The sequence below is a fragment of the Aulostomus chinensis genome, chromosome 10 (genome assembly GCF_037954235.1).
Source record: "Aulostomus chinensis isolate RoL2024-O1b breed Wild chromosome 10, RoL_Achi_v1.0, whole genome shotgun sequence".
Lineage (NCBI taxonomy): Eukaryota > Metazoa > Chordata > Actinopteri > Syngnathiformes > Aulostomidae > Aulostomus > Aulostomus chinensis.
Window position 1 is genome coordinate 28491529 of NC_141329.1, and position 26284 is coordinate 28517812.

Consider the following 26284-nt stretch of genomic DNA (forward strand, 5'->3'; position numbering starts at 1 on the left):
ATTTAGGGCTCCAGGAACGATGCCGCTTTACCTTTAGCAAATACTTTTACCTCTTCAGGTATATTGTCTCATAGTAACCAAAGCGTCTAAGCTGAATCAACACTCCCAGCAAGGGCATTCAACCCTGTAGACGTAAACCTGGCAACTGAATTATATGAAAAACTGGTGTGAAAAATCCCTCGCATTTCCCTTTAATACCATCCTTTCATTATCATTTATGACACATTTTTTAAAATAATGTTCCCTGCGACCTCACCTGGTGATTTGAAACTGGTGGATGAACCCCTGCGAAGTGGCAGGCGCTTGATGATGTCAGGCCGCAGGTGTGCCTGGTCAGTTTAACAAAATCTCACCTGAAGTCACATGTATGGGACACAGTGTGTGTCAACTTAGAGTGAAGGCCCTCACCTCCTGTGTTCTTATCGGTAACCGTGGCGACAGTACAGCATCGTCCCTGCAGGTCCTTAATGGGCCTGTTAGTGAGGACAGAGTCTCCAGAGTGTCCAGGTGTCCAGAGACGCCACTGGTGTTGTTTTCACACTGGAAATAGCTGTTGAGGCTCCGCCGGGGCTCATTACTTTGAAAGTTACAGTCAACATGATGAAAGTCCAGCACGCCGTCCCACACGTCCCCGCAGACGGTTTGATCAGACATGACCTGCAGGCTCCAGGCTGATTTGGCCTTTCATCCGGTGTTTTCTGAGGCTGTTCCTTGCTCTGTGCGATTGTCATGGAGACGCAGAAAGCATGACAGAACATGTTCACACAACACGTAGAAAGAAAATGAAAAGCTGAAGAAGAACTAAAGGAACTGAAAGCTTCTCAATGACATTCAAAAATCATCATCAGGATCATTTTTGACGAGGCCACATTTAGTTAGCACACCTACTCTGTGACTTGGCGAGCATTGTGGCTGCTTCTTGTTGGTCATTTTCAAACTCCTTCAGGCATTTCCATATGGATGAATTGATCAAACCCCCCCGGCAGGGAGCATGGCTGGGCTTCTGGAAGGGTGATGGGTGGGACACTGGATTAATCAAACAAGAACAACTGAAAGCATCATAGCAAAACAAGGATGTGACACAGTGACCTGTTCAGTTTGGATTATCTTGTTTTCACATTCTTCAATAAAATGGCATTAATTACACAGCCCTAGCTCCCCCAGAGATCAGATGGTTCCTCTAAAGGTCACAAAGATGTGTCCTTGTGCAAAACTCAGAAACTCCTGATGCCTGGATTTAAATTTTACTCTTAACACTCAGTTACAATATAACTTTACGATCAATATCATCTGACTACAAAACAAATATATACACACCAGTAAGTTAACATTAACAATGTCAGGATGGTGATGATCAGCATTAGCATTTGTAGCATGGTAAGAAACATATTCAAGCTTGCGAGAAACGAGCGCTGTCATCCAGTCACGTGTTCATAGTCAGACAGGAAGGAAGCTCCAGGAAAACTTCACTAGCTTAAAACAGCAAACTGTGCTGAAGCTGAAACTGATAAGATTCTCATCGGGCTCACCAGTGCGACTGCGCCCACCAGCCAGCTGTCACTGAGGATCATCACAGGCCTTCACGTGTGGCTGAGTGGCAGTTCCAGACGTCAGTTTGAGCGATGGTGAACAAATCAGTTGAGTGGACAAATAAACTTGTGATTTTAAAGAAGAGAAGCGCGCTGAAACGTCTGTACATCAAGTCAAACACAACCTGTGTTGCCGCAACAGCAGGACCGGTGTATCGACCTTTGAGAAGGAACATCTTAGCTCACGTGTCAAACACCCGAGAATCCGTTGTATAAACATTTTAACGCAATGTGGTGTTAAACCTGGTGTCATGTTCCTCATTAAAGGATGCTGATGTTGGCAGGCAGCTTTGAATGAGAGAGAACGGATCATAGGGATGGATTCCTGTTTCACCAGCCTCTGTTGTGGTGACGGCATGTGAACTTTGAGCTATGATAAAAACTAGTGGTAAATAATCAGGGTTCAGAAACTTAAACTGCACCAAATCTCAGAGAACCCAATCTCAGACTGCTTTGTTCCCCAGGCTGAGAGCAGTGTGGGTGGCTTTGTTGGCACAGCCCACTGCTTTCTGTTCAAATGTTCAGTGGGACAGTTAGAGGGACTTACAGTCGTGCACCTCAGGACTTGGACAGACACGAAATTCTCCTGTTGAAAACAAGAACAACAGCGTTAGCAAAGATCCTGAGCAGCATTTCAGAACCACAGCTAGCACAGGTAAACAGATGCACACAGATTATTTGTGTACTTACGTGTACTGAGTTACTTTGGGTCTGATTTTGTTTTTCATTTCAAAACAGCAATGTCAGTGAAAATAATCACAATAGGACTTTTTATGAAATCATTCAAACCTCATTAAAATTCTTTTACTTTATGACACGATGTGAAATTAACTGCACCACGTTTTTACCTACAAAAAGCACAAAAACGTGTCTCCAATTTCATCAGTGGATTACCAACATGTTGTTTGTGTTTGTTTCTTCCAAGGCTGGAATCTAGATTACACAGAAATATGACTCCCAGAAGTTTGTTTAAAACACAACATATTTGAGGTAAGTATGGATTGAGCACATGTAGTTTTGGTCGTGAGTAAAACTTAAACTGATTAAAGAGTTTAATGCTCCTTGATGGTCGACGATTCACTTTTTTTAGGACTCAAACAAACAAAACTTGAAGGACGTTTATTTTCATTTCTTTGACGACTGAAGCACTGACCTATTTATCTGTCCCTTCCAAATAAAGATAAAAAAATTTAAAAAATCTAAAAAGAGTTTGATGTTATGACGCCTACAGCCTAAACTGTTCTAAGTGGTTCCAGCTGCAGGGAAAGGTGGAGAACATTTGGAGAATATTATGGCAGGGCTCCGTGGTATTACACAGGTCAACACTTCAGATATTTCTACTTTATCAGAATATTCACGTCACCTGCTGAGGTGAAAATGCTCTTGAGTTGTACACTGTGTACAACAGGTACTACATTGTACTGAATTTGAGGAACACAACGACAATGAACGTCCACAAAAGTCTGTGGATTATCAATATTTTTGATTAGTTAATAGAGATGCTAACCTTGAAAGCTAACCAGGCATTAAAAACTCTGGCAGGGCTATCACTATTCATCAATTAAATATAAACCTTTAATTCATTTAAAAAAAAGTGTGGCACACATATGCAAAGCATCCTGTTCATTTCTGTGGTTGCCATCTTAAATGTAACCGAGTTGATAGAGTTTTTTGTTATAAAAATAGTCAGAGGAGAGCAGCGTAGCGATTCCCTTCAGCTCCAGCAGGGGGCCAATAGGTTTCCTCAGGGGCCCCCATTGGCTTAGATAGAACCAGTGGGGGGACACATCAACCAATCAGAGGGAGGCATGAAATACACTCTGGTGAACTCTGACGTCCACTTGTTACCAATTAGTGATAAATGTACTGGTAAAACACAGTAAATTATCTCATGAATATACGAGAATGAGTGACTGGACGGAGCCTCTGGTTCCAGCGGTCCCGTCCAGCGGCTGGCTCGAGCTAAGCTGATCCAGCTAGCATCGTCAAGCTACAGTCAGTTAGCCCACCTCGGTTTTTCCGCTCACTAAAAAAACACCAAAAAAAAACACAAAAGTTTGAAAAATGTTTCAGACTGCGTGGGCAGTGGACCAAACCGCCGCCAGCTTACCTGTCTGTTTCTACGACGAGGCGCCGGTTTGACAGCGCGCACCACAAACTGTTGCTAGCTTGACCACCGACGGTGCTAACTTGTTCAGCCAGTTACACGACGTTCAGGACCTCAATTCATTCAAGTTCATATTTCGTTAAATTTACGTTCAAACTCTTAAGCATAATAAAACCAGAAGAGGGCGTAGAACAAGTCAACTAAAATAAATTAACAAAAAAAAACTAGTGGAGTGAATGGGCAAAATAAATAAAAATATCTTTGACAGACTCGAATTCATCGGTCTGGTTATTTTACAGAACGTTTCCCGCCTGACCAGCAGATGGCGACCAATCACAGACTGAGACTGGGAGCTGCTGTTGCCAGGTAGATCACTGCAGGCCTCCACCAAATTGGAGCCCAACGGACCAAAGTATATTTTACCAGTCGTTTTTTGTTTGTTTGTTTGTTTGTTTGTTTGTTTGTTTGTTTGTTTTATCTTGGACAATAAACAAAATGTTTTTTTTTCTTTTTTTGTTTTGTCAATTTCAATATGTATTTATACGGGGCGGCATGGCTCAGTGGGAGATTGGCCATTTAGCAACCAAAGGATTGCTGGTTCAATCCCCTCTTTCACTGGTGGCCGTGCTCAAGTGTCCTTGAGCAAAATTCTGAGCCCCTCATTGCCTCTGTTGGACCTGGACAGACTGTCAACCAGAGTGAACCCTGCCTCTCACCCAATGTCGGCTGGGATAGGCTCCACCCCCCCCCAACAACCCTTAACGAATAGGTGATATAGAAAAAGGATGTATGGATGGCTGACTAATTTAATGTGATTGCCAGTGTTTTACATGTTTTGTATACTTTTTTACGGGGAAAACAACCAGAGTAGACAAGCGCGAGGTTGACTCTCGTGGAGGAGCGTGGTCGTTGAGCACGAACTCATGACATGAGCTCCTGTCGTGTCCCGTGGGGCTATGAAGTAGTCAGATCTCAGTAACTCCGTGTACTCTCAGAACTTGAAGGCAAAGTTGAACTTCAAACTAGAACCCAGTTTGATTTTGTCCCTCTGGGATTCTGTCCAGCTGCTGCAGCCAATGGCAGCATCGGACGGAGGCTATGAAAGCCGGCAGCAGCCGATGGATGAGGGGGAGTCGGCATCCGACACGTTGCGTTCAGGAGACGAACATGGCAGTGGCGAGTCATGACAGCACCTGTGACCTGCGTGTTGACCAGACAGCATCTGTGATGGACAACTGATGTTCCAGAGAGTGTTGAGGTGGTTCGACTCCCTCTGTGTCATGGATGTGTGTGTGTGTGAGTGTGTGTGCAGGGGAACGTACCATGTCAGTGTACTTGGTTGTATTCATGAGGTACTGCAAAGGATTTTCTTTAGAAGCAACATGTGGGAGTGGGCTCTGCTCCAACTGGACAGGAAGGTGCACCTCTCGGAGTTTAATTTGTGTTCTTTGACTCCTAAAAGAGGTCATTTTCTTCAAACAGCTCAAAGTGAGCAGCGGGTGTTTGAAGGGTCATGACCCTGAGACATGGCGTCCTTCATCACAGGCTTTGATGTCCAGCAAACAAAACCCCTCAGAGCTGCTGCTGTTCTTTGGTGGCAGACACATTGATTATCATTCTTATTTTTATTATTATTGTCATGCTACTGCAGATGGAAAGTTTAATGCATCCTAATGCCAATAAGGACTTGATTAGATGAGGACAGAATTACGATCCGTCTCCCTGGAGCTGCAGGATCATGATTTATCAGGAGAACCGAACCTCCAGCTGTCAGGGAGCTCGTGAGGGTCCAGGGTCCTGGGTCCAGGGAGGAGGCCTCCGGCTGCGCTCATGTTTGTCTTTCACGTGTTCCTAAAACAACAACAAAGCTTTTCTCACAGAGAGCGTTCAGCACCAGCTCTGTCTCAGCTTTCACCAACATTCTTAATAACTTGGATATTTATGAATAATTCAATATAAACATATTCATATTGTCAGGAAATTATTTCTGCAGGATCAAGACTGTATTTTCACCGTTGGTTTGTAACACAAAATTTCCCAACACACAAGATAAAGTTCTCAGAGACGGAGATCTCAAAGTTTTACTTGCAGCAAGAAGTCCAGGCGAAGTTCTACATCTGCACTGAACAGCCTCAGTGTCGTCCGAACAAACGCATCGAGGTTCCTCCTCTCAGTAGCTTCCCATCATGCCTTGTTCCTCCTTCTGTCAAGGGCAGTCGCAGGGGGGGCGTAGGGACGCTGGCTCCTCACCGTCCAAGGCCTTTCTCAAACTCTTCTTATCTCAGGAGCGTAAACACAGCCTGGTGCAACCTGCACGTCTTTGGTCTGTTTAAAGACATCAGACACTTCCACATTCATGACAATAAAACAGAAACATGTCTGCCTACTTTTTTGTGGTCAAATCAAACCACCAGTGACAGGGTTGGTTGATGGAATGCATCTAAAACCAGGTTGCTGCTCTTGATAGCGTCTCCTACAGCTCATCAGTGAGAGTGACGGGACGTCCGGCGCCTGTCAGAGAACCACGCGCTGACTGACGCCAGCATCTCCAGGTGGAGTCAGGCGCGATGGCTTCACCTGCTTCACTCTGAGATCCAAACGCACCCGCATCAACACGTCGGAGCAACCTGTGACCGTTCCACCCGCTTCCCCGTCAACAGAATTCACATGTCAAACATGTATTGTTGTGCAAGATTTCACTTTGCTGAGCCTCATTAACTGCAAGTGTCCACCAGGACGTTACCTTGAAACGACCATGAGAGGGCGCCAGCAGCGTGACCTCGTCCCAACACTCTCGTGCTCACCCACAGGCTCGCTGACTCACTAACACCGTCCTGCCAGCAAGCATCCATGGAGGAGGACGTCCCTGTCGGACAGTTCAAACCACTCTCTCAGTCATTTACGTTGTGAGCAGCGGGCTTGTAATGATTGTGGCGTTGTGTTTTTGGTCTTTCAGGCTGACGGGGCAGAAACCCGGGCGAGGAGGATTTCAGAGGATGGAGAACATCTCCTCTCACCAGCTCTTCATCCTGAACGGTTTCAATGAACTCGGTGTGCTGAGGCCCATCCTCTTCCTCCCCTTCTTCCTCATGTTCGTTTTGTCATTGGTGGCGAACTCCCTGCTGCTCTACGTGGTCATTTCCCACAGGAGCCTCCACTCGCCCATGAACATCTTCATGGCCGGCATGGCCGGCGTGGACATCAGCCTGCCTCTGTTCTTCGTTCCCAACATGCTGCTGAGCTTCCTGTCTGACTGGAAGGGGATCTCCCTGATTGGCTGCCTGGTCCAGATGCACTTTATTCACTTTACAGGAGCGTTTCAGTCCACCCTGCTGTTGTGGATGGGTCTGGACCGCTACTACGCCATCTGCACACCCCTCTACTACCACGAGTGCATGGCGCTGCCCAGGTTCCTCAAGTTTGTGATCCCACTTGTGATCAGAAACTTCCTCCTGAACACCGTCATGGTGGCTCTGGCAGGCAGGTTGTCCTTCTGTGCCACCAACGTGATAAACCACTGCTTCTGTGAGCACATGGCCTTGGTTCAGCTGGCGTGTGGTAGCACCGCCGTCAACAACCTGGTGGGCTTGCTGACTGTCTTCCTCATCCCTGTTGCTGACTTCATCTTCATCACCGCCTCCTATGTAGTCATCTTCAGTTCTGTACTCAGGTCGGGCAGGTCGGGAGTCAAAGCCATTCACACCTGTGTCACCCACATCGTGGTCATCACCATCAGCCTGACCACAGCGCTCCTTGCCTTCTTGTCGTATCGGATCAGAAATCTTCTTCCCGCAGCTGTCCGGGTGTTCTTCAGTACCATGTACCTGCTGTTCCCCAGCTGTTTCAACCCCATCATCTACGGCATCAGAAGCACCGAGATACGAGAGCAAATCCTCAAGACGCTGAGCTGCTGATCGTCAGTCCAAACCGTCGGTTGTTTTCAAGAAAGCATAAAAAGTCTATTCAACATCCCGTCATCGCCAACCCCTCAGGCCCTCTTAGACCCCTCAGGCCCTCTTAGACCCGCTCGAGCCCTCTTAGACCCGCTTGAGCCCTCTTAGACCCCTCAGGCCCTCTTAGACCCCTCAGGCCCTCTTAGACCCGCTCTAGCCCTCTTAGACCCGCTCGAGCCCTCTTAGACCCCTCAGGCCCTCTTAGACCCGCTCGAGCCCTCTTAGACCCGCTCGAGCCTTCTTAGACCCCTCAGGCCCTCTTAGACCCCTCAGGCCCTCTTAGACCCCTCAGGCCCTCTTAGACCCGCTTGAGCCCTCTAAGACCCGCTCGAGCCCTCTTAGACCCCTCAGGCCCTCTTAGACCCCTCAGGCCCTCTTAGACCCCTCAGGCCCTCTTAGACCCCTCACCCCTCACTCTCAAAATGGCGCCCCACTATGATGAGTGAGAGACGCACAGTTTGACAATGAACAGATCAGATTTCTCGCTTGAATCGCTGACGTTCAACATTCACCGACATCATCAAGTTTTAAACTGTTAGTTCAAGTTAACTGATTCAAGTTGAACGTGAGGTGTCAACGCTGACACTTAGACGTCACTATTATTATTATCATGAATTATTTTTATCATCATTATTGTTATTATTCTCAACATTTCACACAAGAAGATTATGGAAATGAAAAAAGATCAAATGTGTGCTTGATAAAATGAATATAAACAAGCATGTCTAGGGGTCAAATTCAGCGTTAAAGTAGCGGCGGAAGCCCCCCCCCCCCCCCCCCCGTCCCGCCCCTGACACCCCTATGTGTTTTTTGGGGGCTCAGATACTGTTTAGTGTGTGTCTCTTCGCTTTTACTGTGTTGCTCTGTGCCTCCGGGCTCAGGCCCTAATTAAAGAACGAGGACATGTAACGGACCGCTGTCAGATGCGCTTCTCCCTCCTACCAGGTGAGGGCGCGGCACGTCGTCGTGTCGTTGCCGCTACGCCGAAGAAACCGGACGCGGTTACTTCTTGCACCCGGAAGTGAGTGTTGGGTTCGGTGAGGAGAGAAAGGCGCGGAGTTGAAGTCGCTGCTCGGCGTTTGTACGGTGCGCTCGAGCGCTTGTGGGGCTTCAGATTTCCTCCTCTGGCTGCTGGACATTACCGGACCACCGTATCACCTTCAAGCCGGCCACCGGTGCCCGCGTTCCCGCTGCTTTAGGCTGTGATGGCTGCTGGAGGCGGTGCGGCGACTCCGCATGTCGGAGATGTAGAAGAAGACGCGTCTCAGCTGCTGTTTCCCAAAGGTCAGTGACGCGTCCACGCCGCCGACGACGACAACATCTACAACAACAGCAGCGGTCAACACCAGTGATGGATGGGGGTTGTTTCTATGTCTGTCTGTACACACACACACACACACTTGGTTGTTACCTATTAGAGATCTTTTCTGGTCCAACCACAAACCTCATCAGGACCTCCTGTCCTAATACTTCTTGGTTTTAATTAGATGGAAGGTAACGGGATGTCCTAATAAGGATAACTGCACAAACCTGTGTGTGTGTGTGTGTGTGTGTGTGTGTGTGTGTGTGTGTGTGTGTGTGTGTGTTATTCCATCAGAATTTGAGAACTCGGAGACGCTGCTGAACTCGGAGGTCCACATGCTGCTGGAACACAGGAAGCAGCAGAACGAGAGCGCCGAGGACGAGCAGGAGCTGTCAGAGGTTTTCATGAAGACGCTCAACTACACGGCTCGCTTCAGCCGCTTCAAGAACCGGGAGACCATCACCGCTGTGCGCAGGTGAGCTGCCAGGTCATGTGATCTAAAGGTCTTCCAGACGACAGTGGCTCAGGTCTGTTGTGGAGACTGAATTCCAGTCGACCTGCCAGTGCTCACCCTGAATACCGTCTCTGGTTCCGCCCAGCCACCATCATGACGACGTCCTGTACTGGTGGAACTCTCGTAGACGAGGGTCTCCCGACAGACGTCAAATATACATCAACAATGTCAGAGTCTCTGTCGACAGGCAAAGACTTGATGACTCCTCCTGCACTCGGGGGCAGGGTCTGTGTTTCACGTCTATGACTCGCCCGTGTCCGTGACACAATGCCCTGGCGATACCTTCTCTCCATGGACCTACCTTGTGATGCAACAGCAGCAGGATGACTTGTTCGACAGTGACATCATTTGGAAGGTCGGACACGATCAAGGAATGGATCCACATTCATTAGTTAACAGGAAGTGACACTGGCGAATGTAAACGCCGTGATAGCTCATTCCTGTTGTCCCTGTTTATTCTGATGGGCCGGGGTGGTTCTGACGCACGCCCTCCTCCCATCCGTCACGCAGGGTGGAGATAGACTCCATGTCCTGATTATGTGTGTTGCTGCTTCTCTGACAATGATGACCGCGAGGCCGAGACGCACCGACGTCTCGCCGTGATGCTCTGGCGAGGTTCTGACTCATTTATCTCCTGCAGTCTGCTCCTGCAGAAGAAGCTCCACAAGTTTGAGCTCGCCAGTCTGGCCAACCTGTGTCCCGAAGCCGCCGAGGAGGCCAAAGCCCTGATCCCCAGGTGAGTCCTGGTCCCCATCCCCACAATGAGCCATGTGGACCCGGTAGCTGGTGAGTCCGTGATATCCGTCTCTGAGTTCTGAAGCAGCAGAACACGGTTCAGATGGAAGACCTGAACTGTCCCCCACATTTTCAGAGGTTTGATTTGTGTGTTGAAGTTGAGTAATTAGAATGTTGGTCCAAGTAGAGAGCCTGTAAATGACCTCCTGACCCCGGACAGACGCCCAACACGCCACCGGCTCCCAGAACATCAGCTCCTCCTGGTTCAGTCACAGTGTTGAAGCAGATCGATCTCAGGCTCGGCTCAAACGCGGTCTGGTTGTTGTTTCAGCCTGGAGGGTCGGTTTGAGGATGAGGAGCTGCAGCAGATCCTGGACGACATCCAGACCAAGAGAAGCTTCCAGTATTGAGACCGGGACCGGGACCTGGACTCCTGGCTCCTCTTGCTGGATATTCACATACTGAACTGATCATATGACGTGATGATGTAACTTAGGTTTATCATCATCATCATCATCATCATTATTATTATTATTATTATTATTATTATTATTATTATTATTATTATTGGTGCATGTAGACAAACATTCCTGCAACAATAAACGTTGATTTCTCTTTTTTACAACTATTTCTCACTGCTTCAGCCCAGGAACGGATCATTCAGGTTATTAGTTGATCATCAGATCAATAGAGGCGCTCAGATCTGCTGGGATAGAACAGAACCAGAGTTCCTAATGGTTTTCAGATCCACCAGAAGAATCCATCCTTTGTCTTCTGCTTATTCCTGTTAAGGGTCGCGGGGGGTGGAGCCTATCCCAGCAGCCTTCCCCCTGGACAGGTCACCAGTCCATCGCAGGGCCAACACATAGAGACAGACAACCATTGGCTCTCCCAGCCACGCCTACGGTCAATTTAGAGTCTGGATTAACCTGGTCCCTCTTGATGTCTTTGGACTGTGGAGGAAGCTGGAGTACCAGAGAGAACCCAGCAGGAACAGGGAGAACATGGAGACTCACCCAGAAAGACCCCGTGCTGCAGCCGGGGCTCCACCCACAACCTTCTTGCTGGGGGGCCACAGGGAGGACCACTGCTCCACCGGGCCGCCTCCAGAAGAATCCTTTCCCCTCAATCAGGCCTGTATCGCAACGATTGGAGAGAGGTTGTTAGAGGACCAGGCCCACTTGCTAGTTATCGACCAGTCGACACAAAAAAAGAAGGTCTGATCTTCTTCTCCCAGGCTGAAGAAAACAAAGAGGTTATAAATAGAAATGCAGCCTGCTGGCCATATTCTGGCGAAGGGCAGACAACACGCCAACTGACAGATGGGTGACAAATAGTTGAGTTTCAGCGGCTAAACTGCTGGATCTCTGTTAGTCGACTTATATCAAAATACAAAGTATGAGTTAAACTCAACACTAATATTTTCAAATGGTTACCGAGGATGAAACCATGATCTTTTGTGGTTGATGACATCACATGCCCTTTGACCCTTCATCAGAGATCTTTTAGGACATGTGCCACCTCTGTGGCGACGCCAACTTGTGTGAGGGCTTCTCCTCACTCGTCCTGAATCAGACAAACAAGGCATCGCAACACCTCTGGTCCTTTATTGGTTCTGAACACCAAATCTGAGTCTGGGTCCAGCAGCTCCTTGAGGACCTGGGCCCATCACATGTTGATGCTGTAGGCTGGCACGCTGGTTGTGTCTTCTGTGTCAGACAGAGCTTCAGGCAAAACGCCACCTGACGTCTTTGCCATCCTGATGGAGTTTCTGGCCAACAGGGTCCTTTCGTAGTCCATCAGTTGTCTCCAGAAGCCGGCGTTGGGTCGGATGAAGGGTCGCTGCTCCAGAACCTTTTCATGAGCCTGCCGCAAGCTGAGACCCTCAAACCTGCAACACAGAAATAAGGCTACCCTCAGGGACCAGAACACCAAGACCCCTATCTGAGACCAGGACCACCTCAGATCCACAGTATCTGTGTCATGTCATCCCCAGCCAGCAGGAACCACAAGACTTAAATTAGACCACGTCTTTGATTCTAGACACCAAAAGATGCGGCGTCCCCACTGACCTCATCAGGTACGCCATGATCAGAGCTGGCGAGCGACTCCTGCCCGCACTGCAGTGGACCAGAGTGGCCCCGCTTCGGTTCTGGTCAATGCTCTCTGACACTGTGTGGAAGTACTGTCCCAGCGGGGCGTGTGGATGGTCCTGGATGGGGACGTGCAGGACCTTCAGGCTGTCCTGCTGCGGGTAAGTCACATCCTCCAGGCCGCTGCAGTTGATGATGAGAGTGATGTTTCTGCTGGACAGCACGGCAGCGTTCAGAGCTGCGTCCAGACTACCGAGGAAGAGCCCAGGACCCACCTGAGACACTGCCATGACCCCGGTACAGGAGTGTCCTCACTCTCAGACTCTCTTGGAAGAACTGGAAAATAAAGTGTCAAAAAAAGAGCATCAGAATGGCTGTGACTAGAATCCGTCCTGGGTGACCCAGTCACCACTGGTCAGCGTTGCTACCAGCCCAGCATCCTGAGATCTGACCAGTGACACCAGAGCCCGAGCTGGTCTGGACCACACGTGGACACATTCTGTCAGCCGTGTGAACGGCAATGTGGCCTGGACATTTTTTGGGACAGTTTAGCTGCTGTTAGCCATCAGTCTCCATTAGCGTCAAGCTAAACATACGTGGCTGGTTCTTTCTGCATTCTGGAATCAAAAAAGTCATGCAGGAGATAAAAACGTCTTAGTGAGCTCAAGACTCCTGTTCACGAGTACTTTCAGGTAAAATACTTCAACTGCTTAGGATGTGGCATCAGTAATGGCGTCAGTTATGACCATCAGTGAGAACATTAACACGATTAATGGATCAAACAGTTCTTCTTCTAGTGGACAGCGTGGCCGCCCAGAGTTGGTTCGTTGGTTCAGGACCTCATCGCCATAGCAACCAAATAAAATGATGCTCAGGAGGTCGGTACTCCAGCTGAGAAGCCAACAGGACACTAGTAACACAAATACCAGCTACATGATGGAGACTGGTGTACTTTGTGAAGTATTTGAATTCACCTATGCAGTACAACTTTAATTAACAATGAAAAATCCCATTTGTGGGCTGAATTAAGTTTAATTCCTGTTTTTCAGTATAAACGCTGCCATGTTGAGTGACAGTGAACACATGAATGATCATCGCCTCGATATTCTAGTTAACCTCATTACACACACACACACACACACACACACACACACACACACACACACACGTCGCTTAGAATTATCTGTTTGAGTCAGGCGCTGGTTTCTTATCTCTGGTTTGACACTTGAGCCCGGCTACAAACTTCGGTCACAGCTGCTCCTTCCTCTCCTGGACGTTCAACCAAACTGGACTGCAAGTGTCTTCTTTTATGCTCGATTCGATACTTTGGTGGATTTCACGGTGGACATTTGTGTTTCTGCTCATTCGGCAACCTGACGACGTCACGTCGCTCCGTACGTTGAGTTTACGCGTTGTTTTTTCCAGCCTGAAACGGAAGCAGGGTAAGACGAGGCGGATCCGGATCCTGCCTGTAGTTAATATAATTACTTTGATGCTGAGTAGAAAAGAAAAGAAAAAAAAGCTTAGGTCTGATCGATAATCGAACAGCTTTTGTGGGCAGGCCTGCTTCAGCCGAAATGTTCATATTTATTTTGTACTGCTTTTTAAACCGAGTTTGGTGAGGAGGGTCGAGTCCTCGCAGCAGTTCAACTACAGCGGGTTTAGAAGAACAGTCGCCTCTCACCGTAGAATCGCCGATTCACGCCCGACTCCTGGATCTCAATACCTTCACATATCCAGCAAGCCGCTCTTTCCGGTCACTCGTTCCGGTGTTTCACAATAAAAGCCAGACGACTAAATGATTGGGGAAAGGTGATTATTGATCAAGTTTCTCAACTTTTTTGTTCTGTGAATCTAAAACAATCAAACTTGATCCTTCTTGTTCACGAAAGACATGGAGAATCAACAAGCCAGTGAGAGGAAGGCAAGAGTGCTGCCTCAGGTGAGATACCACCCGACCATCCAGGCCCCGGCTGCAGCAGCAGCGGCCTCCACCGCCACCAGAACCAGAACCACCTGCAAGTGCAGGAGTGGAGCTGCTAGCAGTCGACAGACCAGTGCTGAGGAGGCACACCAGGGCAGCCCGTCTGATCCAGGTCCTGTGACAGCTCCAACACAAGGTGAGACATGGTGCCATGCCAGGGCCATCATCAAGTACTACTTTTAACCCCGCCCCCCAAACCATCCTGAATATAGAGTTGATGAGAGACTGTAGCAACCTTGACAAAGTTACCATGGAGCATAGGTTGAGCCCCGCCCCCTAGCACCTGGAGAGAGAACGCAATAGACAGGCAGCTGATAACCAGAGACAACGTGGCTCGCAGAACCCGGTTCATGGGACCCTGTTGAGTTTGCTCTCCTTGAGTGCTTCTTCTTTCCGATTCAGGTCAGAAGCATCAACGAGCCAATGAGACGCTGGCAAGCGTGCCACCTCAGGTCCAACGCCCAGAGCACATCCAGAACCCCACAGGAGCAGCAGCCCCCACTAGAACCACTGACAAGGCAGACCAGGAGAACCAAGCTGATGAACCAGTTAAGAAACCTTCAGCTGACCCCAATCTAATGGATGGTGGACCCCCTCCTAGACCAGAGCAGGTTCCTCCGGGTCTTGAGGTCCAGATGGACCAGCGTCTTGTGGAGAAGGTGGAGGTTCTGACTCGTGGACAGAGAGACAACCCAGCCTGGTTTGCGTGGAGAAAGTATCGGATCACAGCATCTACGGCTCACAACATTGCCCAGTGCCGATTCGTTAACGGCAAGAGCAAGACCCCTCCCTCTTCATACCTCGCAGCTATCACAGGTTAACCCCGCCCTTTAAAATTCTGAAACTTTTACTTTTCCAACCTTCCAGCTTGTTTTATTTTTTCCTACCATGACAGTAACACAGCCATTTTACCAAGATTGTTCTTGATGTCACATGATGGAGATCAGAAGTGACTTGAATGGTCCTAAACAAGTCATGTGACTGGTCCATGGACGAGACCAGTGGTCATAAAGTTTAATTCACATTGTCATCAGTTTGATGTGGAGGTTTGATTGACAGGTGAGAGGGGGAGCATCCAGACAAGAGCTATGAGCTGGGGGATCGAAAAGGAGGACGAGGCGATTGTCCAGTACCAGGTGAGTTATCGCGCCCTGACGGACAACAAGTCGCCATCTTGTCTCTACGCATTTGAATGGCTCCCCTCTGGGCGACGCCTCCGCTGTGTGGCCTGCAGAACTGAGAGGAGGAAAGCCACCTTTGTCCCCAAAGCCATTCCTCTCTTTAACTCCAGCTGCTAACACCTTCCCCACACCAACACCCTACACACACACACCTACACACACACACCTACACACACACACCTACACACTCTCCCCAGTCTACTCAATATCCTGTCTTCACTGCTACACTGTTTATACTGTTTACATTGTCTGCACTTTATTCACTCACTCCAGTCACCTTACTCTTCATTCTACATTGTGTACATACTGTATGTAGTATATTTATTGTATTTTTATCTTTAATCTTATTTTTATTCTCTTATTTATTCCCACTGTCATGTCCGTTTTTTTTTTATTTTTGTTTTTTGTTTTTTCCTTTCTTTTTTTTCTTTGTTTTGTTTTTTAATGTCATGCTGCTCAGTTGTACCGTATTTTAATTGCCCCTCGGGGATAAATAAAGTCATCTGAATCTGAATCTGAATCTGAATCTGAATCTGAATCTGAATCTGAATCTAGCACTGATAACACATCTCTGCTCGTGTCTCCAGCGCCTGAAGAGTGAGGCGTTACAGCGCCCGATCTCAGTTCTGCGTTGCGGGCTGTTCATCGAAGCTCGCCATCCCTGGTTGGCGGCCAGCCCTGATGGTATTGTGACAGATCGTGAAAGTGGCGAACAGCTGCTCTGCCTGGAGGTGAAGTGTCCCTACAAACACAAACACAGACGGGTGGAGGACGCCTGCAGGGTCGATCGCGCCTTCTGTCTAGAAATACAGGACGAGGACGGAGAGCAGCCTGAGGGGGTAAATCTCACTTTTACCACCCTGATGACAGTGATGATGGGGAGGTGTTGGTGACGGTGGTGAGGGGGCGGTGACGGTGGTGAGGGGGTGGTGAGGTGGTGGTGACAGTGGTGAGGGGGTGGTGATGAGGTGGTGAGGGGGTGGTGACGGTGGTGAGGGGGTGGTGACAGTGGTGAGGGGGTGGTGATGAGGGGGTGGTGACGGTGGTGAGGGGGTGGTGACGGTGGTGAGGGGGCGGTGACGGTGGTGAGGGGGTGGTGATGAGGTGGTGACAGTGGTGAGGGGGCGGTGACAGTGGTGAGGGGGTGGTGACAGTGGTGAGGGGGCGGTGACGGTGGTGAGGGGGTGGTGATGAGGTGGTGACAGTGGTGAGGGGGCGGTGACAGTGGTGAGGGGGTGGTGGTGAGGTGGTGACAGTGGTGAGGTGGTGAGGGGGTGGTGACGGTGGCGAGGGAGTGGTGACAGTGGCGATGAGGTGGTGACGGTGACGAGGGGGTGGTGACGGTGAGGGTGATGGTGGTGGTGAGGCTCCTCTCTGTACTTGTCGTTGAGTTCCTCCTCTCCGTGTCTCAGTCTCCACGCTACCGTCTGAAGACGTCCCACAGCTTCTTCACGCAGATTCAGTTTCAGCTGGCGATGACGGGCCTCAGGCACGCCGACCTCGTCATCTTCACCCTGGAGGAGACGGCCATTGTCCCTGTGACCTTTGACCCTGGCCTATGGGAGGAGACGGTATCCAAACTGGAGTTTTTCTACAGGGAAGCAGTCCTGCCTCACCTGAGAGAGAAGATGCAGCCCTCACCAAAGACGAAGGGCCGACCTGCCAGGCGGGAAGTTTGACCTGCGATGATCTGATCAGTGGTTATGTGTTCATCAACAAACGGGAAGGTGCACACACAGGGGCCTGGGGGGCCGGAGCCCCTGCCCTTTGTGCCTCGTATCAAAAAGTGCCCTCTGTGTGTGTGTGTGTGTTTTAATGACATTAATAAATTCCTGTTAGGGATGTAAAATAAAATAATCAGCGGTGCCAAAACTGCCTGGTATTCTACTGTACCAGTTTTCTTGTGATACTGGGTTGTTGTGTGTGCTGAGCCGCTTCGCCATTCGTTGCGGCTCCACAGTCACAGAGAGGGTGAGCGGGCGAGTGAGAAGGAGTGAGAGAAGCCGCTGGCCATGCAGGACTGAGGAGATGTGACAGTGGAGCAACCAGAACCTGAGCCCTGGTCTAACGGTGGCACGTTCACTGACACCGGACACGTAGCGCAGTAGTTGGCTTTCTATGAGAGCTTTATTTTTAAATTTTGACTTTGAGCCCCCGCCCCTCTTTGGTCATGTGCCCGTCCTTGTTACCAATCTTGTTTTTGGATCTGAATTTGAAGGAAACTGAAAACAAACGAGATAATTTGAATAAAAATGTTAATTCCAACAGCAGTTACTTTTTTCTTTAACTCCTGTGGCGAAGGTCCGGGGAGTGAGATGTCTTAGAACCTCAAGGTGCCTGTGAAACTACAAGTGACAGCTTGGGGTTTTTGCTTTGGTTCATGTGGGGTCGGTTCCTGATCATTGACTGGTTCATCAATAATTGATCTCCAGCGCTCTGACCTGGATGTGTCATCATCAACACCTCAGGTGGTCAACACGTCACCGCTTCATCACTCGTAGTTGATTAACGAGACTAAACCGTGCAGTACAATAACAGGAAGAACCGGAACGACCAGGTGATCTTGTGCCTGCCTGTTGGGACGCCACGGGGCTGCTGCAGTGCCACCTGGACACTTTCTTCCTGGAGGACATGTCCACGGCGGCGAGGTGGTGACGTGAAAGGACTCAATAACGTGACAAACAAACAGGGAGTGACATGGATCACATGATCTGATTGGTTTATTGTGTCGGACTGTCCGGTCCACTGGAACTGGTAAAATGATACAAAACAAAAAAAAACTTTTCATCTGACGACTTGTTAAATATACTCCAGGTGATAGATGATGACTCCGCCCCCTCCAGAGTTCACTGACACATCAGGACCAATCAGCTCGCAGCAGGTCATCAACTGATCCAGGAAATGAGACCTTCAGAGACACAAACAGTCCACTCTGACAGCTGATCAGCTGCTGAGGTGAGAGGTAGCAGAGGGGCGGGGTTTATGAAAGGGCTTGTCCAGTCTGCAGTGGGCGTGGCCTCACAGGTAGCCCTCCTTCCTAAACTGCTCCTGCAGGATGTCTCGATACTCATCGAAGCCACCATCGATGCGCTGGACTTTCCCGCCTTCACACACCCACAGCTCCTTACACACCAATCGGATCAGACGCTCGTCATGTGACACCAGGACGACCCCGCCCTGAAACACATGACATCACACAGCTGAGGCACACCTGTCCGCTGCCAACATGTTGGGATGTAAAACACGTGAACGACCTCCTGTAACAATCTGATCAGAACATTTCCAAGTTGTTAACTTGTCGTCATGGCAACAGACCTGACGTTGTCCCAGTCACAATCATGATGTGGTTACTCTGGCGAGAGCTCCGGTGGGGGCGGGTCCACAGCTGATTGCGTGTCTACTCTTGACAATACAGTTGTGGCAGGTTTGTTGACAGGAAGTTAATTTAACTGCCGTTTGTTTGGTCACTCACCCTGAACTTGTTGAGCGCTTTGGCCAGAGCCTCGATGGTCTCCATGTCCAGGTGGTTGGTGGGCTCGTCCAGGATGTAGAAGTTTGGACTGAAAACAGAGGACACCATCACCACCACTACCATCACCACCATCACCAGAGGCTCTGAAGGCATTCTCTCACCATGGCATGGTCATCTGTGCGAAGGCGACCCGGCTCTTCTGCCCCCCCGACAAACTGGCCACGGGCCTGGTGGCGAGCTCTCCAGTGATGCCGTAACCTCCCAGCTGGTGGCGGTACTCTTCCTCCGTTCGACCTGTGACACGGAAACACCACCGGTCAGGGCTGAACTGGTCCAAGGCTGAATAAATGCGGTGCTGTTGTTGCTATGGTTACCAGGGAATTTGTTGAGCAGCAGCTCCACGGAGCAGACGTTCAGGTCCAGCTGGTCCACGTGGTGCTGACTGAAGTAGCCGATCTTCAAGTTCCTGATGAGACAAGACAAGAGATGGAACCCTGTACTCCTCCCTGATCACCGGTTCTCTCCAGCGTTCACGGCTGTGTTCTGATTGGTTGGCTGACTGTCTCACCTGTGGGCTTGTCTGACCCCACCAACCGGCGTCAGTTCGCCCATCAGCAGCTTGAGGACAGTCGTTTTACCGGCGCCATTTTCTCCGACCTGGCAGGAAACAGAAGGTCCTGACTGATCACTGATCTGGGCGACTGGTTCGATCAGTCGATTGACACGAGCACTAACGAGGTCAGTCAGTCAGGATCTTCCTGAGCAGGTGTAGGACAGGTGAGGAAGGTTTTAGTGCTGGCACTTACGATGCAGATCCGAGACTCGAGGTCGGCCGAGAGGTTGAGTCCAGAGAAGAGCCGCTGGTCCGGAGAGTAGAAGAACTCGACCTCGTCCAACTGCAGGATGGGCGGAGACAACTTCTCAAAGTTATCTGGAAACCTGTTGCAGGAAATGCAGCGTGTCAACGAGCGAGTCAGCAGGGAACCAGGAAGTGAGACTGGTCCATCGGCACCAACCGGGTATGGAGAGGTCGTACTGCTGTAAGGAGTAGTACAAAGTAGTACAATCTGCCTGTACTGAACTGATCCCAACCTCTCACCTTAAAGTGACCTCAGTCTCTTTCTCGACAGGTTTCAGTTCGGGCCTGCACACACAAACACAGTCAGGTTCACCTTCAGGTTCCTTTTACGCTTCAAAAAGATGGAACCGACCCAGTGGCGGTACTCACAGTCTCTCCAGCAGCTTCAGTTTACTCTGGACCTGAGCTGCTCGATTAGCGTTGTACCGGAACCTGTCGATGAAAACCTGAAACACAAACACTGTTGTCTGTACTGCAGTAGTAGTACCTACAGCAGGAGTACCCATATGTGGTATCTGTACGGCAGTAGTAGTACCTGCAGCAGTAGTACCCATATGGGTTGTCTGTACTGCAGTAGTAGTACCTACAACAGTAGTACCCATATGTGGTGTCTGTACGGCAGTAGTACCTGCAGTGGTAGTACCTGTATATGTTGTCTGTACTGCAGCTGGGCCTCGTACTCCCTGTGCTGGTTCTTCAGTCTGTCTTCTTTGGTTTTAATAAAGTTTTCATAGTCGCCGCGATAACTGTCCAGCCTCTGCGAATGCAGGTGGATGATGTCGGTCACCACAGCATTCAGGAAGTTTCGGTCGTGTGAGACAACTAAGATGGTGGACTGCCACGTCTGAGGGAGGAGATGATAGCGTGTTACTTGTAAGCTAATAGGCTAACTGCTGCTAGCCTTCAGGTGAGTGCACTGTCCCACCTGCAGGTAGTTCTCCAGCCACAGAATGGCTCGAACATCCAACATGTTGGTCGGCTCTGGAAGACATACGGAGCACTGATTCAGTACTACCACTAGTACTACTAGTAGCCGGGGTCATACCCCCTTTGCAGGTCCTACCAAGTCGGGAGGGTGTCAGACTGAAGGCTAGATCCTCCAGCACCTGGTCCTCCAGGCTGGGGGTGGGGCTTACAGCTCCACCCTGTAACACAGATCAACATCTACAGACCTCAGAGAGGATTGTAGCCAAGTAAGTACAGCTAACACAGAGAGTATAAGTACTTCTACTACATCTAAGACGAACCGCAGCTGCTTCTTGCAGCTGATCTGTGTACTTTTGTTAATTCACGTCCACATTTGAGTTCTTTTACAGGTTTGAAATCTAAATTCTAGCTACATAGGCCCCCCCCCCCCCAGGTCATGTGACTCACCGTCCAGCAACAGCAGGTCTGGCCTGACAACAACCAAACACAACAGTCAGTTAGCTGCAAACATCAGTCAATAATCAATACATCCTTCGATAGAGCAATCATTTGTGTCGCCTTGAAATCACAGATTAGAACTCACCGGGCGAACAGCGCCCTGGCCAGCGCCAGGCGCATCCTCCATCCCCCAGAGAACTCCCTGCACACACACACACACACGTGATTAGCAGGGAAACAAACAAAAAAAACATTCAAAATGACATCACTGCAGACATTCCAGAACACAAAGGTTCTGATGACATTAAAACACCGCCGATCAGCTGACCTGCACACTTCCAATTAGCTTCAGTTCAGTCATGAAAAGTTTGATCCGTATTTATTGACAAATGACCTACAAGCTGATGGTTTGGGATGTAACAATCAGCTGGTGTTCTGGAACTGCCTCCTCAGACAGAAACCATGGCAACCTGTGTGTGTGTGTGTGTGTGTGTGTGTGTGTGTGCGCGTGTGCGGACTCACTTGGTGGCTTGCTGTTGCATTCTGGGAGAGAAGCCAAGACCAGCCAGGATGACGGAGGCTCTGATTGGATGAGAAACAGGAAACACAAGTGAAGTCAATCTGACCAGCAGTCATCAAACACATGTAAAACGGCGGTGCAGCAGGGATTCGTGTCATTCCAGGTCGGAGTCATCACCTCCCTCCGGATCTAAACTGCTTCCTGCTCCTTCCTATCACACGCATCACGTATGTAGACACGTGTAGTATTTATTGATGAAGGTCTCATGGGACCAGCGGCGCCTCTCTAGTTTGGGTTCTTCCAGTAACTTTGTATGAAGTAGAAGTCGTAGATAGACAGGCTGAGTCTCTGGTCACGGCGTTGTGGCGGTGCAGTGTCAGCTGTATTTCTACAGATCTGTTGCCGTAGTTACCGTGCTGGGGCTTTGTCTGCCTCGATCTCCTCCAGCTTGCCGTAGATCTCCGACAGCCGGACGCTCTCCATCCCATCAGCCCTGAGACACAAACACACCATGAGAATCGGTCTCACCTGCGGTGCCGAATCAGGTCATCTGGAGGTTGGCCTTACGTTCCGTTAGCGATGCGAGTGTTGAGCTGCCGCTCCTCGTCCAGCAGCTCCTCCCTCAGCGTGTCACTCTCCAGGACGCTCTGCAGGGCCGACGTCTCATCTCCGGCCACTTCCTGCTCTACGTGCAGGATGGAGATGTGAGTGGGGACGCGAAGGTTTCGACTTGCCAACATCTTCAGCAGTGTCGTCTTCCCCAAACCGTTCCGCCCAATCAGACCGTACCGCCGGCCAGAGGCCAGAGATAGCTCCGCCCCCTGCAGCAGACACCTGCAGAAGAAGACAGTCTTACTACGTCTGTCACATTTCATGTTCAAGCGCAAAGCAGTAAAAGTACTGCGTGATGACCAGACAACGAGTACTTGAGGATGTGACGTGTACCAGGAGGAGTCAATGAATAAGACCCGAAGAAAACATGAGTCTGGAAACACACGTTTGGTTCGCCTACATGCTTCTGACACGCCTTTGTTACATGCTTGCGTGACCACTCGTGTTTCTGTGGCACCGTGGTTGCTACGTGACAACAACATAGACGTGTAACCGCTGTGAAAACACGCCAATGTCACGTTGATGCAGATCAGTTCCACCTTCTACCACGACAAGGGTCGTGATGGCAGAGCGGTGCCGTTTGGAACTTCTGAGGTCATGCGATATTTAATAGTAACTCGTCCACCCAGCGAGGAGACAAGTGACTCAGATGGACGCAGTTTTCTCGCATGATAGTAAGTTTGACTTCCGGTCTGCTCACCTGTCTCCGAAGGAAACGTCGAAGTTTTCAATCCTGATATCGTAGCTGCGGTTCTTCCCTGATTGGTCCACTCGGTTCTCCTTCTTGCTGCTGGCCTGACTGGCTGACGCCTCCTCCAGGACCCTGTAGGGACAGAGGGGGCGTGACTATGGAGGACAGGTGAGCGGCAGCAGCGAGGACAGTGGTCACAGCTGGGCGATGAGGACTGACAGCGGACTGGAAGCCTTCTGAGAGTCCTTCTCGTTCCGGCGCTCATGTTTGGCTTTCAGCTTGGCCTCGGCCTTCTCTAACTTCTTGGCGTCCACCGTCTGCGAGACACAGAGGGACAGCGTGAGGACAGAACACCAGCAGAGGACACTCAGAAGCATTTCTGTGACTGATGAGAAGAACGTACGGTGTTCTGAGGACGCTTCATCATCCAGATTCCTTGGACGTCTTTGGCAGCGGAGGCTGAGGACGAGCAGAGACACAGTTTAGCTACATGTGAGTGACGCTGTCAGCTGAGACTGTGCAGTGGCGTGGGGGGCGGAGTCTCACTGGTGTCCGCCGAGATCTGAGACAGCTGCACTGGAGCGTCCAGCAACACCTGCCTCTGAGAGCCAGGAACCCTGCTGCTGGTCAGAACACACAACCACTGGTCAGTACACACCAGGAGGGCAGCTGGTTGCAGGTGAAAACATTGATCTCAGCTGCCTGTCACCATGGCGACGGACCTGACGAACCAGGACCTCACACTCAGTCCAAGTCACCGCCATGATGTCATTACTGTGGTGTTTCCTTTGATCTTTTTGTTAAAGGAGCAAAATATGAACGACCAATGAAAATGTCTGATCTACACCAGGTGGCTAATCTGGAGTACAGAGAGGCGCTGAGCGTCGGCGCGTCCTGGTGCATCGAGGTAACGACGTCTGCGTGTCAGCTGACTGACGCAGCCAAACTGATGACATCACTCCAAACTGAACTAAGACTGGAGCTGTGGGATGGATGGGCGTGTCTCAGCGCCGCTCTTACAGCTGTAGCGTGTTGAACATCTGGAGACAGATGTCCCTGATGTCGTCCTCATTTTTACTGTCCGCTGACACTTCCTGCAGGACCCCGCCGATCGCTTCATACACCTCCTCGCCATCCTCAAAGTCGGCCCCCCCACTGTCCAGAACACCTGTGACACACACACAGACACACACCTGATTCAATACACACTAGTGGACACCGCGATGATGTCACACTGTCACCTGACGAACAAGTTGTGTTGAAATCAGCTTCACTCTGATGTTTAAAACCATTTGTGTTCATGTTGATGATGTCATCGATGATCAATATTAGTACTTTAGATATTTCAAGTAAAATTTAAACTTTAAAATCTGAAGCCTAGCTGTCAATCACTGGTGACATAACAATCGTTACAAATAGTCATCTGACACCGTCGCTCATTGACTCAGGAACCAAACATCACGCTTGTTTGTTCCTCGCCGCCGCCACCGCCAGACGATTTCAGACAGCTGAGTATTTCTAATGCTGACTGAGGGCGTGGCCTCAAAAGCAGGGTTACAGGGTTGGTGAGGTCACTTCAGGGTTAACCTAGAGTCTGTTAATCTTTGTGGCAGCAGCCATGGATTCATGTTCCTCATATGTGCGCAGCAGTACAGTTTTCTCCCCTCGACTCCTCCTCTCCATGCTGCTGATTGGTCGTCTGGGGTCAGCTGGGTTGATGACGTGGATTCAGAACCTCCGTCATGGTACCTTCGAGCCCTGATGGAGGTTGGTTGGGTTTGAGCAGCTGACGAGAGGATGCATGGGCACATCAAACTAGTTTCCTTGGAAACGTTGCTCTCCCTCGACGCCACAGCCCACCTCGACATTCTGGGCGTGGGAACACCGCTGATCATCATCATCATCATCATCATCATCAACTTCTATATGCAAGTCTGGTGGCCAGCCAGGGGAGGACGGTGGAAGAGTTCGAACTGGGGCAGCGCCTCCTGGACCTGGACCTGCCCCTGCACCTCCTGGACCTGCCCCTGTACCTCCTGGACCTGGACCTGCCCCTGCACCTCCTGGACCTGCCCCTGCGCCTCCTGGACCTGGACCTGCCCCTGCGCCTCCTGGACCTGCCCCTGTACCTCCTGGACCTGGACCTGCCCCTGCACCTCCTGGACCTGCCCCTGCGCCTCCTGGACCTGGGACTGCCCCTGTGCCTCCGGGACCTGCCCCTGCGCCTCCTGGACCTGCCCCTGCACCTCCTGGACCTGGGACTGCCCCTGCGCCTCCGGGACCTGCCCCTGCGCCTCCTGGACCTGCCCCTGCACCTCCTGGACCTGCCCCTGCGCCTCCTGGACCTGCCCCTGCGCCTCCTGGACCTGGGACTGCCCCTGCGCCTCCGGGACCTGGACCTGCCCCTGCACCTCCTGGACCTGCCCCTGCACCTCCTGGACCTGCCCCAGCGCCTCAGGCTGAGGACCCGATCCAGCACGTTCAGCTCCTGTTGAGATACTCAGGTTCATCGTTTCTAAATGCTGAGTCATCGATCTCGTGTCCACGAGTTCACGTCTCAGTAGTAATCTGATTACAGTGGTCCAGGGTAACGATGACCGCCGCCGTCACAACTTCCCTGGTTTACGTTAGAAAGTTGTGATGAAATCACCGTTAGTATTTGCGGTGTAATAACGGTGGTAATAACCCGGTTATGATTCTCATCACTCACTATTCCGGTTCTGACCCGAGCCAGCCGGACTCTAACTCTCAGTTGGACCGGGTTAGTTGCCTTGTCTCGCACTGCGAGCTGAGTTATGCCGAACAACCCAGCAGCACCCACTCTCAAGACAACCAGCCCAGATTAGCTCATTAGCTCCGCAGCTAACAGCAGCGCGCTGCCCGGCGAACAGGCTGCCTCAGGCCGGTACGGACAGGTCCGCCACACCGGTGAGGAGCCCGGGACAGCTGACAGGCAGCAGCTCCGCCCCCGCCGGACAGCGGCTGTCCTCCGGCTTCTCACCTGTGATGTAATCGAACAGCTCCGAGTCAATCTCAGGGAACTCGCTCTTCAGTATCTCCACGTACGTCGCCATGATACCCGGCCCTGGACAGTGACACAGCACCGACGCGCATGCGTGAATATGCGACAGTGCCGTGAACTCTGGGGGATGAAGTTTGAGCGTCGTCTCGACGTTACGTCAGAAGTTACAAGCCTACAAATGTGACCAACTGGAATGAAAGCGACCCACAGTTGGAAAGATAGAGACAAGAAACAGGATCGATGGACGCGTCACAGATGGAGACAACAATTAACAACATTTAATG

The 26284-nt window shown here is 50.4% G+C and overlaps 6 protein-coding genes across 12 annotated transcripts in view; 3 read left to right on the forward strand and 3 right to left on the reverse strand.

Moving 5' to 3' along the window:
* The window catches only part of LOC147255165 (uncharacterized), a 16867-nt gene extending 12720 nt beyond the window's left edge, over positions 1–4147 (reverse strand). The window contains exons 1-5 of the mRNA XM_086216891.1: positions 3700–4147; positions 1530–2175; positions 889–1003; positions 409–716; positions 257–329 (exon numbers count right to left, since the gene is read on the reverse strand). Of these exons, the coding sequence (XP_086073017.1) occupies positions 257–329; positions 409–654 (319 nt within the window). The 5' untranslated portion in view covers positions 655–716; positions 889–1003; positions 1530–2175; positions 3700–4147. The remainder of the gene's footprint in view (positions 1–256; positions 330–408; positions 717–888; positions 1004–1529; positions 2176–3699) is intronic.
* Positions 4148–6692: 2545 nt separating this feature from the next.
* Positions 6693–7610, forward strand: LOC147255167 (olfactory receptor 52K1-like). The gene has a single exon (XM_086215050.1). The coding sequence runs from the start codon at positions 6693–6695 to the stop codon at positions 7608–7610; it is 918 nt and encodes a 305-aa protein (XP_086071176.1).
* Positions 7611–8645: 1035 nt separating this feature from the next.
* Positions 8646–10792, forward strand: polr2d (RNA polymerase II subunit D). The gene is made up of 4 exons (XM_086215294.1): positions 8646–8933; positions 9247–9427; positions 10107–10202; positions 10533–10792. Exons 1-4 carry the CDS (start codon positions 8855–8857, stop codon positions 10609–10611), a joined length of 435 nt encoding a protein of 144 aa, XP_086071420.1. The 5' UTR covers positions 8646–8854; the 3' UTR covers positions 10612–10792.
* Positions 10793–11563: 771 nt separating this feature from the next.
* On the reverse strand, positions 11564–14045 carry LOC147255169 (dual specificity protein phosphatase 14). 4 transcript variants are annotated; one of them, XM_086216897.1, is made up of 4 exons: positions 13979–14042; positions 13538–13720; positions 12274–12630; positions 11564–12092 (listed from the first exon to the last, which is right to left on the reverse strand). In XM_086216897.1, the coding sequence occupies exons 3-4, from the start codon at positions 12582–12584 to the stop codon at positions 11870–11872; spliced, it is 534 nt and encodes a 177-aa protein (XP_086073023.1). In that variant the 5' UTR covers positions 12585–12630; positions 13538–13720; positions 13979–14042; the 3' UTR covers positions 11564–11869. The 4 variants fall into 4 exon arrangements, with proteins under 4 accessions (XP_086073023.1, XP_086073021.1, XP_086073024.1 ...); XM_086216895.1 differs by having other exon boundaries at positions 13463–13720; XM_086216898.1 differs by lacking the exon at positions 13538–13720 and having other exon boundaries at positions 13979–14045.
* Positions 13459–17712, forward strand: LOC147255170 (uncharacterized). Of its 3 annotated transcripts, XM_086216892.1 has the most exons (7): positions 13471–13736; positions 13909–14106; positions 14187–14414; positions 14681–15094; positions 15338–15414; positions 16047–16298; positions 16872–17710. In XM_086216892.1, the coding sequence occupies exons 3-7, from the start codon at positions 14189–14191 to the stop codon at positions 17136–17138; spliced, it is 1236 nt and encodes a 411-aa protein (XP_086073018.1). In that variant the 5' UTR covers positions 13471–13736; positions 13909–14106; positions 14187–14188; the 3' UTR covers positions 17139–17710. The 3 variants fall into 3 exon arrangements, with proteins under 3 accessions (XP_086073020.1, XP_086073018.1, XP_086073019.1); XM_086216894.1 differs by having other exon boundaries at positions 13459–14106; positions 14187–14260; positions 14755–15094; positions 16872–17712; XM_086216893.1 differs by lacking the exons at positions 13471–13736; positions 13909–14106 and having other exon boundaries at positions 14118–14414.
* A 440-nt stretch (positions 17713–18152) lies between these two features.
* Positions 18153–26124, reverse strand: abcf3 (ATP-binding cassette, sub-family F (GCN20), member 3). Of its 2 annotated transcripts, none has more exons than XM_086215296.1 (21): positions 25980–26124; positions 23999–24146; positions 23525–23598; positions 23382–23437; positions 23198–23295; positions 22988–23110; positions 22243–22509; positions 22088–22168; positions 21678–21737; positions 21301–21357; positions 21165–21187; positions 20716–20771; positions 20434–20634; positions 20160–20236; positions 20031–20075; positions 19738–19870; positions 19500–19588; positions 19306–19397; positions 19093–19225; positions 18932–19019; positions 18153–18636 (listed from the first exon to the last, which is right to left on the reverse strand). In XM_086215296.1, exons 1-21 carry the CDS (start codon positions 26050–26052, stop codon positions 18478–18480), a joined length of 2133 nt encoding a protein of 710 aa, XP_086071422.1. In that variant the 5' UTR covers positions 26053–26124; the 3' UTR covers positions 18153–18477. The 2 variants fall into 2 exon arrangements, with proteins under 2 accessions (XP_086071422.1, XP_086071421.1); XM_086215295.1 differs by having other exon boundaries at positions 23525–23601.
* Between the last annotated feature and the right edge of the window lie 160 nt (positions 26125–26284).

What these genes read in the sequence shown, in the direction of transcription:
- polr2d (XM_086215294.1), top strand. Translation starts at nt 8,855, where the DNA reads ATGGCTGCTGGAGGCGGTGCGGCGACTCCGCATGTCGGAGATGTAGAA. An exon ending in TCAGCTGCTGTTTCCCAAAG is followed by an intron (nt 8,934 to 9,246) that starts GTCAGTGACGCG and finishes TTATTCCATCAG; the next exon opens with AATTTGAGAACTCGGAGACG. An exon ending in ACCATCACCGCTGTGCGCAG is followed by an intron (nt 9,428 to 10,106) that starts GTGAGCTGCCAG and finishes TATCTCCTGCAG; the next exon opens with TCTGCTCCTGCAGAAGAAGC.
- abcf3 (XM_086215295.1), bottom strand. Translation starts at nt 26,052, where the DNA reads ATGGCGACGTACGTGGAGATACTGAAGAGCGAGTTCCCTGAGATTGAC. An exon ending in GACGTTTCCTTCGGAGACAG is followed by an intron (nt 22,510 to 22,987) that starts GTGAGCAGACCG and finishes CTTCTTCTGCAG; the next exon opens with GTGTCTGCTGCAGGGGGCGG. An exon ending in GCAGACAAAGCCCCAGCACG is followed by an intron (nt 21,738 to 22,087) that starts GTAACTACGGCA and finishes TCATCCAATCAG; the next exon opens with AGCCTCCGTCATCCTGGCTG.
- LOC147255169 (XM_086216898.1), bottom strand. Translation starts at nt 12,584, where the DNA reads ATGGCAGTGTCTCAGGTGGGTCCTGGGCTCTTCCTCGGTAGTCTGGAC. An exon ending in ATCATGGCGTACCTGATGAG is followed by an intron (nt 12,093 to 12,273) that starts GTCAGTGGGGAC and finishes TCTGTGTTGCAG; the next exon opens with GTTTGAGGGTCTCAGCTTGC.
- LOC147255170 (XM_086216892.1), top strand. Translation starts at nt 14,189, where the DNA reads ATGGAGAATCAACAAGCCAGTGAGAGGAAGGCAAGAGTGCTGCCTCAG. An exon ending in ATACCTCGCAGCTATCACAG is followed by an intron (nt 15,095 to 15,337) that starts GTTAACCCCGCC and finishes TTTGATTGACAG; the next exon opens with GTGAGAGGGGGAGCATCCAG. An exon ending in ACGGAGAGCAGCCTGAGGGG is followed by an intron (nt 16,299 to 16,871) that starts GTAAATCTCACT and finishes TCCGTGTCTCAG; the next exon opens with TCTCCACGCTACCGTCTGAA.
- LOC147255167 (XM_086215050.1), top strand. Translation starts at nt 6,693, where the DNA reads ATGGAGAACATCTCCTCTCACCAGCTCTTCATCCTGAACGGTTTCAAT.